This window comes from Ceratina calcarata, unplaced genomic scaffold (genome assembly GCF_001652005.2).
Source record: "Ceratina calcarata isolate Rehan_Ccalc_2016 unplaced genomic scaffold, ASM165200v1 scaffold305.2, whole genome shotgun sequence".
Classification (NCBI taxonomy): domain Eukaryota; kingdom Metazoa; phylum Arthropoda; class Insecta; order Hymenoptera; family Apidae; genus Ceratina; species Ceratina calcarata.
The window spans coordinates 22,920-36,052 of NW_017153019.1; the positions used below are offsets into that span (position 1 = coordinate 22,920).

General features: G+C 41.3%; 5 protein-coding genes across 9 annotated transcripts in view; 3 read left to right on the forward strand and 2 right to left on the reverse strand.

The window, feature by feature from the left end:
• The first annotated feature begins 256 nt into the window (after window positions 1-256).
• Window positions 257-2,350, forward strand: LOC108624307 (SUZ domain-containing protein 1). 2 transcript variants are annotated; one of them, XM_026813000.1, is made up of 4 exons: window positions 257-548; window positions 984-1,054; window positions 1,116-1,305; window positions 1,385-2,350. In XM_026813000.1, the coding sequence occupies exons 1-4, from the start codon at window positions 483-485 to the stop codon at window positions 1,574-1,576; spliced, it is 519 nt and encodes a 172-aa protein (XP_026668801.1). In that variant the 5' UTR covers window positions 257-482; the 3' UTR covers window positions 1,577-2,350. The 2 variants fall into 2 exon arrangements, with proteins under 2 accessions (XP_026668801.1, XP_017878999.1); XM_018023510.2 differs by having other exon boundaries at window positions 257-527.
• Window positions 2,351-2,749: 399 nt separating this feature from the next.
• MED8 (mediator complex subunit 8) lies at window positions 2,750-4,351 on the forward strand. 2 transcript variants are annotated; one of them, XM_018023504.2, is made up of 6 exons: window positions 2,750-3,020; window positions 3,118-3,363; window positions 3,593-3,601; window positions 3,695-3,865; window positions 3,934-4,039; window positions 4,122-4,351. In XM_018023504.2, the coding sequence occupies exons 1-6, from the start codon at window positions 2,856-2,858 to the stop codon at window positions 4,196-4,198; spliced, it is 774 nt and encodes a 257-aa protein (XP_017878993.1). In that variant the 5' UTR covers window positions 2,750-2,855; the 3' UTR covers window positions 4,199-4,351. The 2 variants fall into 2 exon arrangements, with proteins under 2 accessions (XP_017878993.1, XP_017878994.1); XM_018023505.2 differs by lacking the exon at window positions 3,593-3,601 and having other exon boundaries at window positions 2,751-3,020.
• Window positions 4,331-10,076, reverse strand: LOC108624301 (methyltransferase-like protein 25). Of its 3 annotated transcripts, none has more exons than XM_026812995.1 (5): window positions 9,974-10,076; window positions 5,791-5,988; window positions 5,504-5,722; window positions 4,858-5,440; window positions 4,331-4,785 (listed from the first exon to the last, which is right to left on the reverse strand). In XM_026812995.1, the coding sequence occupies exons 2-5, from the start codon at window positions 5,986-5,988 to the stop codon at window positions 4,349-4,351; spliced, it is 1,437 nt and encodes a 478-aa protein (XP_026668796.1). In that variant the 5' UTR covers window positions 9,974-10,076; the 3' UTR covers window positions 4,331-4,348. The 3 variants fall into 3 exon arrangements, with proteins under 3 accessions (XP_026668796.1, XP_017878990.1, XP_017878991.1); XM_018023501.2 differs by lacking the exon at window positions 9,974-10,076 and adding an exon at window positions 9,779-9,964; XM_018023502.2 differs by lacking the exon at window positions 9,974-10,076 and having other exon boundaries at window positions 4,331-4,596; window positions 4,669-4,785; window positions 5,791-6,010.
• Window positions 6,027-9,781, reverse strand: LOC108624299 (presequence protease, mitochondrial). Its single transcript, XM_018023495.2, has 2 exons — window positions 9,438-9,781; window positions 6,027-9,359 (listed from the first exon to the last, which is right to left on the reverse strand). Exon 2 carries the CDS (start codon window positions 9,335-9,337, stop codon window positions 6,245-6,247), a length of 3,093 nt encoding a protein of 1,030 aa, XP_017878984.1. The 5' UTR covers window positions 9,338-9,359; window positions 9,438-9,781; the 3' UTR covers window positions 6,027-6,244.
• Window positions 10,077-10,148: 72 nt separating the features above from the next.
• Window positions 10,149-13,133, forward strand: part of LOC108624318 (uncharacterized) — a 9,966-nt gene continuing 6,981 nt past the window's right edge. The window contains exons 1-4 of the mRNA XM_018023536.2: window positions 10,149-11,243; window positions 11,802-12,056; window positions 12,132-12,324; window positions 12,404-12,617. Coding sequence (XP_017879025.1) covers window positions 10,876-11,243; window positions 11,802-12,056; window positions 12,132-12,324; window positions 12,404-12,617 — 1,030 coding nt within the window. The 5' untranslated portion in view covers window positions 10,149-10,875. The remainder of the gene's footprint in view (window positions 11,244-11,801; window positions 12,057-12,131; window positions 12,325-12,403; window positions 12,618-13,133) is intronic.

The following is a 13,133-nucleotide window of genomic DNA, read 5'->3' on the forward strand; positions in this document are numbered from 1 at the left end:
TAATTCGTTTATACTGTTCAGCGTGTTCAGGAAGGATCTATTTAAGTGCACCTCAAGTTTCATCGAGAATCCTTAGAACAATGATCTAGATAAGTGAGAAACTATAAAGCTAAATAAAATTCGTATCAACTTCGTTCGTTATTCAAGATATCGAAATATCGTATATATAAGGGTATGTGCCACGCGGTAGCCCATTCCGTCGGGCGTATGTATGCGGCCACCTGCTCCATCAAACTTACCTTCGGGACGATCCCGCGTTCCTTGATATTCAAAGAAAGTATACGTCATTATTATTGCTGCTAGTAACTTGTAGTGCGCATGGGTAAAAAATCCCACGATGTGCCCATCACTGCTCTCTACCTTTATATCACACTGCTGATCACACACATACTCTTCAAGATTCATGCGATTCGAGCAAGAGGTTGTTAAGTTTTTCCTTAGGCGACTGTGTTGAAAGCACTAAATTTCGACGATTGTTAACAATGGACGACGTGCTCGAATGTTGGGAGGAAATCGAAGAGTCGGAGGTACCCAAATTCGTTTCTCGTGTACGATTGTTTAGGGTACCATTACGTAAAGTTGTATTAATAATAAGGCCGTAATGTTTAACCTGCACTCGAATTCTAATGCCTCTCAGTATCGTTGACCACTTCTCTATATCTCTATCTAAGCTCGACTTTATATTTAACAGAAAGTTAAGGTAAACGTACAAACGATTTTAATCATTCTTGTATTATATTATCTACAATTATGCGCTGTGTATTATGTTCCCATGAGTACTCACTAATATTTAAGATTATATAAACTATTGTTCAAACGAATGATAGATCCCTCTAATACGAAACTTAATAGCAGACACTTAAAGTGTCTTCTAAACATTTATTGTATTTATTAAATTCGATGAAAAATACTATACGTGGCATAGTATTAAATTCTACTAGAGTACAACTATGATAACGTGATAAGACTGTAATGAATTCTAGGCACTTGACAAGAAGTTGGATGCCCTTCAGCTGAACGCTGTCAAAACGTTGGAGGAAATAGAATCCTCTAGGTAAGATCATTTTAAACCGTCGTGACGAATGAATTATAATTCATTTTCGTGATTGGTTCAGTTTCAAAACTGGAAATAACGGGAACAGCAGGATGATAATGTTAGGAGACGATGCGATGAGGTCTCAGTATGTACCACCGAAACCTACTGTAAAAATCTTAAAAAGACCCACGAGGGATTCGCAGGGAAGCGGGGACGGGCCTTTAGTGAACGGCGAAAAACCGAAACAGCCCATTAAATCTTTAAAACAGGTATTTAAGGAGTTTCGTTTATAACGGAACATTATAAATACATCGTGGATGGTTGAAATGAACGACTGATGTTTCGTAGAGAGAACAGGAATACGCGGAAGCAAGAAAGAGGATTCTCGGCGAAGAGAAGAGCCCAGAGGAGAAGATACTGCAAGAGATAAGTCGGATCCAACCGAAGTCGATAAATCCTAGCAACAGCGGTGTGCCCACCAACGTTCTTCGTATGCCGATAGGACCGGACGGTTCCCGGGGTTTCAATGTACGCAGGTAGCGCGTCTCCAGAGATTCGAGTCTCTTCACCCATCCACTCTTTTCTCCTCTCCCCGCCGATTAGGCGGGGAAGGGAAACAGCTATGAGGCTGACGGCAGAGAACGAAAAACGAAGTAACATTTCTGACCGAAGCGGAGTTCAACCGCTGCTCCTGCGCTCCTGGAAACAGGATGCACCGACGTATAGTTGCTGCTGATACGCACTGCTACGTATTATCGGGAAGACCAAGGCTATAAATTGATATACTAAGTATTTAATAGCAGCAAGAAACGATAATTGCTTCTAATCGTTGTTGATGATTTATACTTTTATTTGTTAACGCGTTGATTGTCTTTCGATCATTAAAACTTTCACAAGACTGAGAATCGTATTCTCATGAGAATAAGTGACCTGTGATGACTATAAGAATCGTTTCATCAGAGAAATGAATCGAGTCCAATGACTAAGTTGAACAATCAACTGTACAGTTCCGCGCATCAAATTTTCCTATTGCGTATTTTGTCGACCACACAAGTAACGCAGAAAATTAGCTCGACGATCAATGCGTTAATCCATTTAACTAGGGTTTTTATAACAATTGGAATAACGAAAAGAGATAACCAAAAGAATGATTAACTGTACATACTAAAATGAAAGCCGATAATTTAAGAGTATTTAAAGTCGAGAAGTTCGACGTGACACAAAGATAACTATTTTAATTTCTATAATAAAGTTGTACATTGTTAATTAAGCGATCAAAATGGATTGTATAATAAAAAGATTCCTCTTTATATATTGCTCTGTTATATATTTTCAATAATTGCATTGATCATTGTTTTCCTATTAATATTTAATTGTCCACGTTTGTAATGAATGGAGTAATACTTGTTAATATGAATAGAGAAATATGTAATCTTGTAAATATATATACAATTTCTTAAATCTCTACATTTATATTCTTAATACATATATATATCTCGTATTTTTTTAATTTGGGTAAGTCGAACAGACGTCACTTGGCGAGTAAATTATACGTACGTTCTATTCTCCTTTCGATATTTTGTATATTAGTTCGCATATTGTATGCATCTTTAATACATAATAAATTGTAAAGAATTGTGAAGCCGCGAAATTTTAAATTTCCACCCAATTCCCATACTAGCGCCCTCCACCCTCCACACCGTTGACCTAGCCTACTCCCTCAAGACACGAGGATCAGCAATATTATTTGTATATGCATCTGTAGAAAAACGAATGAATACGGTGTTAGTTGAGGAGTTAAGTTTTAATAAAGTTCGAAATGCAGCGAGAGGAGAAGCAGCTGGATTCAGCTTTGGAAGCTATTATAATGAGGGTAAACGACTTGAAAACTGCGATTGCTTCAATGATATCCAAGTTGGAACACGAATATGACATGTTAAATTGGCCAAATTTCCTTGACAATTTCGCACTTATCTCAGGACACGTAAGTGGCACGATGATCTGATTGTAATTCGATCAAAGTGATCAAGATTTTCTATATACTAGAATGCGTCCGTACATTTAAAACGATTTTCGTACAGCTGACTAGTCTTTCGAAGATCCTTGGACATGACAAGGCACCAAATTTAAGGAATCTAACTGTTCTGCCGTTACGATTAAGCCCAGAGAAGGATGAAGATCTGCTTCGGTTAACCGAGAATAGAATACCTACGTTTGCACATGATTTGGTACCGGACTATCTGCGAACCAAGGTGGAACCACAGGCCGAGCAAAAAATGATGCAGCTCGAGGCAAAAGCTGCTAATTTAAATTATGAAACGTCGCATGTGAGTGCAAACAGTTCTTCTCTATGTACATCACGTTTTTCCATCGTTTAACTAAAGATTGTCTATATAAACTCGATCCATTTTTAATATAATGATTAACGAGCGTAAGAAAAATAATTCTTGAATCTGTGTTGAAACCTCGCCTCTGTTTATTATTTTACTGTAGAAGTTTAAAGATGATTTAAGCATTTCTATTTCTCTTTTAACGTGCTAACTATACATCAACTAGGACTGCAATGTAAGCTACTACCAGCTAGCTTTTAACTACTTTATTAGTTCCACTGTCAAGAGTCAGCGGTTTGAAATGTGCTTGCTCTTTGTCCTTTCTCAGAAACAAGTGGCTCAATACACGAAAGTTATTAATCACGTATGGGATATAGCGAACAAGGCGCGCGAGGAATGGGAAAGTGAAGCTGGTTCCAGGGCAACTCAGGCCCAGACCAGCAGTACAGCTGACACTCATGCTCTCGTCGCAGCTGTTGGCATGGGCAAAGGTCTAAAGGTAATTTAAATCATTGCTCTTAAATATGTTCCATCGCGTATGTTTATCATGCTTCTCGTGAATTGCAGACCGATTCCGTTCAGATGGTACAGTCTGGTGTGAACTCCGTGCCCAGCGGAATGATGGTAGGCAGGCCCGGAAGCCAGCAGCAAACTCCTGGACAAGGATCTATAGGTAATCTATCAAGTGGAATATTTGTCACAATTTTCTTTGATCTTTCGAGAATGTTACAACTAAATAACGAATGTGTTTCTAGTGGGACAAATGAGTAAAGCTCCGAGCGCTATCAAGACTAACATTAAAGCAGCATCACAGATTCATCCGTATAGATAAAAATTCATCTTTTACAACTCGATGCTAATTCAGCTGGAATACCACCGACCACTTTCGCTTCGATTTATACTTCCGACATTTGTACATAATCATTCTTGTTAAAGAAATCTGTACATACCGTGAAAATAGAAATATAATTTATAGTATTTATTATCTTTTTTGCGATACAATTGCGTACGCCCGAGGTGACAAGCGTCTATGCATGACCGGGACAATTTTCGCTCTCAAACCCTGTTCCTTCATCCAACACAATCGATCCTGTAAAACGAGCGACTCCGCTGGCGCTTGTAGCATCATTTGCAAACCGGTATAAATTTCTGCGAGTTTTAATTTATCACTATGACTTTCCCACAGGTCTATCATATTCTGCTCATGAGTCTCGAAATTAAATTGTGCATCTAGAACACAGCGTGATTGAATATTCTTGGTTTCTGTTATACAATTATTTGTATACTTGTATAGAAGTTTACCTTCTTCCAATTTTTTCAAAGTGTACCTATGTAAAGAATCTTTAATGTAAGTTTCAAAATCTAAGCACTGCGACTTTCTCGTGCCTTTCTGAGTACATTTCTTAAGAGAGAATCCATCTAAAAAATTTCCCGATTTACTTGCACCATTCATAGACCGAATGAAGAATCATTGGAGGTAGTAACACATACTTTTAGTCGCGTACAATTGAAGAACGGCCCTTGCGAGAACGTAAAACGAATGTTGATCGTGTGTCTCAGTGGACATATTGTACCACCTGTCCGCAGGTTCTTGACACGCTAGTCGCAAGAACGGCTGTCTCAGAAAAGAACCGACATCGAGACCAGAGTTACTGATCACGTCTTTGAGACAACTGGACAGAGGAAAGTTATTGAAATATTGTTTCTCGGTCGACGCATTTACTTTCGTACTTTTTGATATCGAAAGCTTGTGGTAACAGCAAGGAACTACGATAAGAGCTCGCGCCGCTTTCATGTCCCGAAATATTTTCGACGCGCATATGCTAAGGTCTCCGCAGGCATGCAAGCCTATCAAGCAAACGTCCGTGTTCTCCCCGAATTCATCGTTCAAGATCGTTTCGATCGTTTCAACAGAATCGCACGTTAAATCGCAGCAGCTGTACTTAACGTGCCCCAGTGAATCGGGATAGAATTTTGTCTGTCTGTTCCTTGCAGTATTCACGTTCGCCTGATTCTTTTCTAATCCAAGGACTTTGTATCCGTACAAGTGGTACAATAGCTGGCAAACGTATCCCTACAATAAAAGCCCGTTGTAGATCTTGAAAACAATACATGATTCTTACGTTCTGTTTCTCACCAAGCCTGCACCGAGATCAACGATCACTTTTATGTTCCGCGACGCGCATTCAGCGTTCACCAAATGTGCTAGGTACATTATTTCGTGTTGCTTCTTCGAGCTAAGTCCTGTTCGAAAGTTCTTTGGCACCGTCGCAGGCAATACAATATCTATAATTGGTAGTCGATCGATGCATTTACATTTCTCGACGAAAGTCCTCAGACCTTCGGACCACTCCGGCTAAAAATTAAACGAACTTACAATATCGTATTCGAGTGTACGTACATTCTTCACAATTGATCACCGACCTTCGTTGTCTTTCTTACAACGAAATCATTGAGCTCCTCATTTTCTAAACGTTGTAAAGCTGTCGACCATTCGTTCGGGAATAAATCGAGCAACCCTTCGCTTAACAAATGAGTAACCGGAGTGTTATAAAGCCACTGTGTTTCAACGAAAAGATTCAACGAGTCCAAGAAATAGATATGCTCGCTTGCACAGGTCATCTAGCGTGCAGAAAGAAATTTACCATTTAATCCTATTATTCTTTGTCTACATGTATAATTTATTGTAATAACGTATCTATATATATATATATATATATAATAGCAATTTTGCATAATGTTTATTGTTTTACAAGACACTATGCTCCACGCTGCAAGGATATAAAAACCGTCACGAAAATATTACGCGCACTGTTTTATATAAATTATATATCCATCGATACTCTCAATTAAGAATAGTAGCATTTATTTGAAACGATCATTCGGCTGCTCTTGCTTGAGTTTCCTCTTCTTGATTCTCGACCCTCCAATTCTCCCAATGCCTGCTCAATAAATCGTGATTCACCGGCCCGATCAGCGCGCGTCCTACTCTAATGTCTTTTTGATCGGGTAGCAAATATTTGTTAGCAACGTCTAGAAGCTGTTCTTTGGTCACAGCTTTCAATCTCAGCCTTTGCTGCTGGATATCGTCCTCCGTGATATTGTACTTGAACTTGATCATTCCGCGACTACTCGGGGAGATTGGCGCGTCGATGCGTTGGAATATTCCTAATTTCGCCTCGTTGATATCGGTTTCGGGTAACGGATGCTTCGACAAGAAGTCGTGCGCTTTCTCGAACAGGTCCAAGGTGCGGGTAGAATTAGGATCTCTGTAAGAGTAAAAGGCAAAGATTCCGTCCGTGGACATCGTCGCACCGCCGCCGTACGCTCCGCCTTTCTCTCGGATCTCCGGGTGCAGGTAAAGCGACGTGAGCAGCTTGGAGAGCACTTGCAACGGTGCGAAATCTGGATGCGTGTACGGTACGGTGAGAATCGCTTTAGCCGTGTAATTTACAGAGTACGGTAGTACATAATGTATAGCTTTGACGTCCGTGTCTATGTGTCGATCGAACACGGAGATGTCCGTCTCTTTAGGCGTTGCTTTCAATGAATTATAAAACTGCTCCATGCTTCCCAATATGTTCTCCTTGTTAGTTTTACCTAAATTGATCGCCGACCTTAAATGTCCCTTGTTCAAAATGTAATTAGCTATCTCCTGCATCTGGCCTAACACAGGACTCAAGTCCTGCATCTGTGCTATCTTCTTCATGCTTGATACGTGCTGCAATCCCGACAAAAGCTCTTTCCACCTAGTGACCGGCGAAACCAAACTGCCAGCGCTACTCATCGCGTAAGTATGTCCTAGATCCGCGATCCCGTTCACCAAATCTGCGGCGCTTATTTTAACCAGCGTGGTGAACCTCTCGACGTCGGACAGCCTGACATTGTTAAACAGCTCCAACCATAAGTTCCACATGTCTTCCACGTTTCGATCGAGGCAATACGATTCTATCATCACACCTTCTTCGTACTCTAACAAATTATCTTTACGCTCGACGATGTGGTTCATGAAGTTTAAGCCCCCGGTCTTCAGTCGTATCATCTGATCGAAATCTCTGTAATTGTAGCTCTCCGTTCCCATTTTCGAGACGACGTTGTTGAAAATCGGTAGCAACGTTTTCAATTCCGGCTGCAACGCCTGAGTGTTGAGAACTCCACGGTAGTAAGAAACGCCGTTCGTCGGCTCGGTGGCAATTTGTAACGGAACCCCGACGATCTTCGTGTCCTCCAGCTTGTATCGTTCCACATCTTCTTTTATGTCCTCGATTTTCAACGTCGGAAGGACGGTCTCATCTTCCTGCTTCTGTTGTTCCTCGAGTAAAATCTGCCCGTCGATATAAATCTGGTCCAATTCTTCTTGAGTAAACTGTTTCAACTTAGATTCTAACAGCTCGCGTTCGGCAGCCGCTTTCTCGGCGTCGTACTTCTCATCCGGTAACATGGTCAACGTCAGTCTATGATTATTTTCCATTAAATACGTTTTCACCAAGTTTTGAAGATAATTAGGATCATTCTTAAGTGCCTCTCGAAATTTAAGTATCGATTCATTGATTCTCATTGCTTCGATCAGATTCCCATCGTGATTCCATAACGGCGTTAGATTGAAGAGTAGCTGCAATCCGAAGCTAGACGTTTGATGTTTCAATTGAAGCTCGATGGTGTGCAGGACAGCCTCGACGTGATTCTCTACGAATCCTTCCTCGACGACTTTCTGTACAGTTTCATTAAAAACTCGCTCTACTTTTTCGAATGACTCTGGTTTGACACCGAGCAGGCTCACGACGAGCATAGTGTCCTTGCAATGAGAATCGAAGCCCGTCATCGGCCCGAAGGAAACGCCTAGTTTCGACTCTACCAAAGATTTATAGAACGCCGAATTCGGGCCTCTTAAGAGAAGTTGAGACAGAACGTGTAACTCGAAAGTTTTCTGCGTATCAGTTATGTCGTTACACAAATGACCGATAGCTATACTTCCCTGTCGAGTAGGATCTGCGACCATCGGATCCGGTCTACACCTAACGTGTTCCTTGTTCGGATTCTCCCAACGTTTCTCCGAAGGAACTCGCGACATGGACGTGTCGATCTTGTCCATTAAGAACAGATATCGATCGTTCACGAATTTCAAGTGATCTTCCAAAGGGAAATTGCCGTATGAATAGAATCGCGAGTTAGAGGGGTGATAGTACGTTCGATGGAAGTTGATCAGATCGATGTATCTCAACGTAGGTATGACGAGAGGGTCTCCTCCAGAGATCACCGAGTAAGTGTGACTAGGTAGAATGCGGTTCAACATTTCTTCAGCTAATATCGTTTGATTCTCGTTGAAAACGCCTTTCATCTCGTTAAAGACCACTCCTTTGAAAACGATAGGCGAATTCTTATCGTTAACGTCCGCGTGTTCCAATCTCCATCCTTCTTGCCGGAAATCAAGCTCCCTCAAGTTTGGTTTGAACACAGAATCCATGTATACCGATTGCAGATTTCGGTAGTCCTTCATATTTTGTGTAGAAAATGGATATATCGTGTAATCAGGACCAGTCATGGCGTTCATGAACGTAGCTAACGATCTCCTTAACATTTTGAAGAACGGATCTCTACACGGATACCTTTCGCTACCGCAGAGGGTGGTATGTTCTAGGATATGAGGTAAACCTGTAGAATCCTTCGGGGTCGTACGAAATCCAACTGAGAATACATTGTTACTGTCGTCCCTGGCTAAGTGCATGTACTGTGCCCCAGTTCCCAAATGGGTGAGTCGCACTGCAGTTAAATAAAACTCATCTACTTTCGCAACTTCGTCTACCATGAAACCATGGATAATGTCTCCCTTCTGAAACTTGCTGGTATCCAGTTCACTTATTTGATATCTTGGGACAGTAGTTGCCAGACTTCTCGAACAAACATTTTTATACTTCAAATATTGTCTTATTCCAAACTGACGCAAATACGAGGCTTTCGATATCCTCAACATCTTCGAGATTTTGTACAAATATCTGTGGAAGGTTAAACGCGAACGTGTCAACGAGGTATGATGCAACGAAACGGTTCGAGGAGAAATATAAATCGCTCACCAGAATCAGATGTAAGATTCGTCGAACGAACGTACGTTCGTTCGTAGCAACACTTTGTTTCTTGACTTTAAGAAAGAAATCACAGAAAACGTGACTCTCTCTTACGATGAATACGGACTTTGCGTTTGTAAATAACTGTCCCTGACGGTAGACTGAGCCGGTGACAGTGTTCACAGGAGTTGCACGTGAGGATTTGTAGAACAACGAAGGAGAATTGAATTTAACAATAAATCGTGATGCGACGTTTAGATATAGTCGTTGGTTAATAGTTAAGCAACGTTGAGCAATCAATAAAAATTTGAACGTCTTGATCAAGTAGTTTTACATTTTCCTAATCTTACCCTCTTCGATTTTTGTGTCACGCGTAAGCAGTAAGTAAGTAGATGTTCAGAAGTAACTGATCTTCAAAATTCAAACTGCACGCACGTCGAACGTGCACTCGTTTTCCGTATCATGGCATCATACAGAATATGTACAATGAAATGATGAATGGAAAAGGTTTTAATGATCGAAATATGGATTGTTCTTAATATTACCAGTCCTCGAACTCGTTAGTCAGAAGCGTAAACGTAATATTTATTAGACATATCATAATTTGCAGTATTTTGCTTTATTCGTATTTTTTTTATCAATCATTTTATTTCGACGCTGCTATATGTACGAGTATATACATATATATATAAGCGGACGGTTCCAGGGATCCAACGGAAACGGTCCAATAACGAGAGGGGCGCAGAAGAAATCGAATGGGTAGAATCTAGAATCGCTACCAACGATCTGTTTGTCTTCTTTTTTACCGCGTCGAGAAAAGTACGGTTAGATCGATCCACTGTATAATTTCCTGGATGGCCAAATAATTTTACGATATCGTGCGATAAACGAATAGATAAACGGGACTGTACGATTTGACCGCGGTTCCACGGTGGAAACTGATCAGTGGGTTTTCTAAGTTGAGTGCAATGAGAACACGACCTGGGGGACGTCGGAGAAAGCAACACGAAGCTCGATGTAGATGTATGTAGGCACCCATGAGACAAAGCGCAAGGTCTATGACGATTGAAGAACGCGCAAAGTGCTCGGTTTTCCGTGCCCGACCGATAGACCGTCCACTGATACTGGATTTAAACCTGGCCACGGGTCGCGTATAAATCGCGTTCCGTGAAACCGAACGATGCCGGGTACGCGTTTGTGAAACGCATCGCGCGATACCGATAATGACGGATTCCCGGTTACTCTCATATTGTATGCGCTTCGGCGAGTTGTCGGGTCCGCGCGAGTGGAGGGTCTCGAATGGCGCTCGTCTACGATCACCGGGAGTGCAATGCTAACAAGTAGTCCAGCAGCTGACTCTGACAAAATGGTAGGGTACACGCGTCGTCCTATGGGAGGTGATCAATCTTTCCTCGTATAATCGGAGCGCCTCCGCTGACGAGGTACGATGAGTACTGATAACCATGATCAGACGAAGCCCTGCGTCAGCAAACCACCCGCAAGAATCGAGCTTAACGCCGACGAGAGCGCGTTCGACGGCAGGCGAATCAAGAAGGAACGGACTGACGTTTCCCTCGAGAACGGTGACGGTAGCGGTAGCATCAGTAATGCCGGCATCAACGAGAACAACAGCAAGCAGCAGCAGCAGCAGCCGAACCAGCAACGGCCGGCTGCCGGTAGATTTTCAAACGGCTTCCACGACGACGACCTACTTCAAGATATCATCGCGGCCAAGTTCACGGCCCTGGCGAACCACGGCGCGGCCACCAAGTACGACAAAAACAAAATTCGGCTCATGATCGAAGATAGCATCAGGTTAATTCAATTGTCGGTTATCTCGCTCGCTCCCAAGCCCCGCTTTTCTCGCCCTCTCTCAACTTTTCGTTCTCACGTTTTCTTCCCACTATTTCGAAAAGTTACGTCTCTCGTTTCTTCATCGACGATTTCTTATTAAATTTCTACCGTCGAAACGCGTTTCCGAGTTGAACAATTAAATCTGAGTCTATATTAAATATCCGTTACACGCGATGACACGAAATTTCCAATTTCATGAATGAAAATATTTGTCCTGTTTGTAACGCTCGGTCCTCTTCATTTTCTTACATTTCTTTTTATTTAAATTTCGATGATAAATTAGAGATCTCTTCTGCGATGGATTAATGCATCTCCTAATTCGAGGCTCCTTAATTTTATATGATTAGAGTCTATCGACATAAACGAATTTTAAAGAGCATTTAGAATAACGCTGTACGTATTGCTACAAGTTGGAAATGTACGTTTTGCACAGTCCTTGCTGGTAGGAACATGCGTACGCCAAAGCGCCAGGCTTGATAATTATTCTTTTTAACTTTCATATTTTAACTACAATTTCAGTGAAGAATCGAAAACCCGCATCCAAGAGATCTTTTCGCAAATCGAGCAATTGAAAATAGAAGAGAAATTGTTGTTGTACCTGAAACTTCCATTATCACTGACTAACGCTGGAGGGACCGTCGATCCTTTGAGACTACCATTAAATCCGTTAGGGAATCGTTATGAAATTCATCAAACTATCATGTGGATTAAAACCCACTTGGAGGAGGATCCGGATGTTTCTTTACCAAAACAAGAAGTTTACGATGAGTACAAGTAAGCGATTGCGATAAAACTGATGTAAAACGATAGGTAAATAATCTCATACTCCTGTTCTTAATTTATCTCCAGTATGTATTGCATGCGGAATTCTATGAAACCCTTGTCGACCGCTGATTTTGGGAAAGTTATGAAGCAAGTGTACCCGAGAGTTCGACCCCGTAGACTGGGCACGCGAGGGAACTCGCGTTACTGTTACGCTGGAATGCGCAAGAGAGTCAAATTAGATCCTCCGACATTGCCTAATATATCTGGCGCTCAGTCTGTAAGTCGCACAGAGAATTTATAATTGATTGAACGTTGTCTCTCAATAGGATCGATCATGTTTCTTTCGCCACTTTCAGGGCGAGGAGGTGGACGAGAATCTGACCGAGGAAATGTTGGGAGCTGCGTCCACATTGATCAGGGAATGGGCAGAGAATCTTTTAGGCTTGAAATTTCCAACTTTGAGTGCCTTAGCACGTCATCTCGTTGATAATCGTTGCGTCGATGCTCGATCTCTGTCCGCCGTGTGCATATTGTGCACCTCGGAGAATACTAACACGTCGACGAATAAAGGTTTGTACTATTAAATGATTTCTTTTCGACGTGTCGTGCGTTACGAATTGTATTAAGGATTTATTGGCTATACAGTCAATCCGAAAAGTTTATGTACCTTAGAAAAACGCATTTCCTATAATTAAAAATAGTGCACTTATCTTCTATTTTCGATATTTAATGAGTTAAGTATGATTATTTGGCATTTTATTGATGTTGACAAAATCCGACCATTCCAGCGTCGAAATGGCGAACTTTTGGAAAAAAATTTCGTTTTTCCTCAATAACTCCTAAACTCTTGGAGATACGGGAAAATTGCATAGGACCTTTCTTGTAGAGGACGACGAGATCTACAATTTCTGTATAAAAAGTTTTCGCTAGCATTAATAGTTTACGAATTATTGACGAAAAACGAAAAACAGTTTTTTGCAAATTACTCGTTAACTATTGACGCTAGCGAAAACTTTTTATACAGAAATTGTAGATCTCGTCGTCCTCTACAAGAAAGGTCCTATGCAATTTTCCCGTATCTCCAAG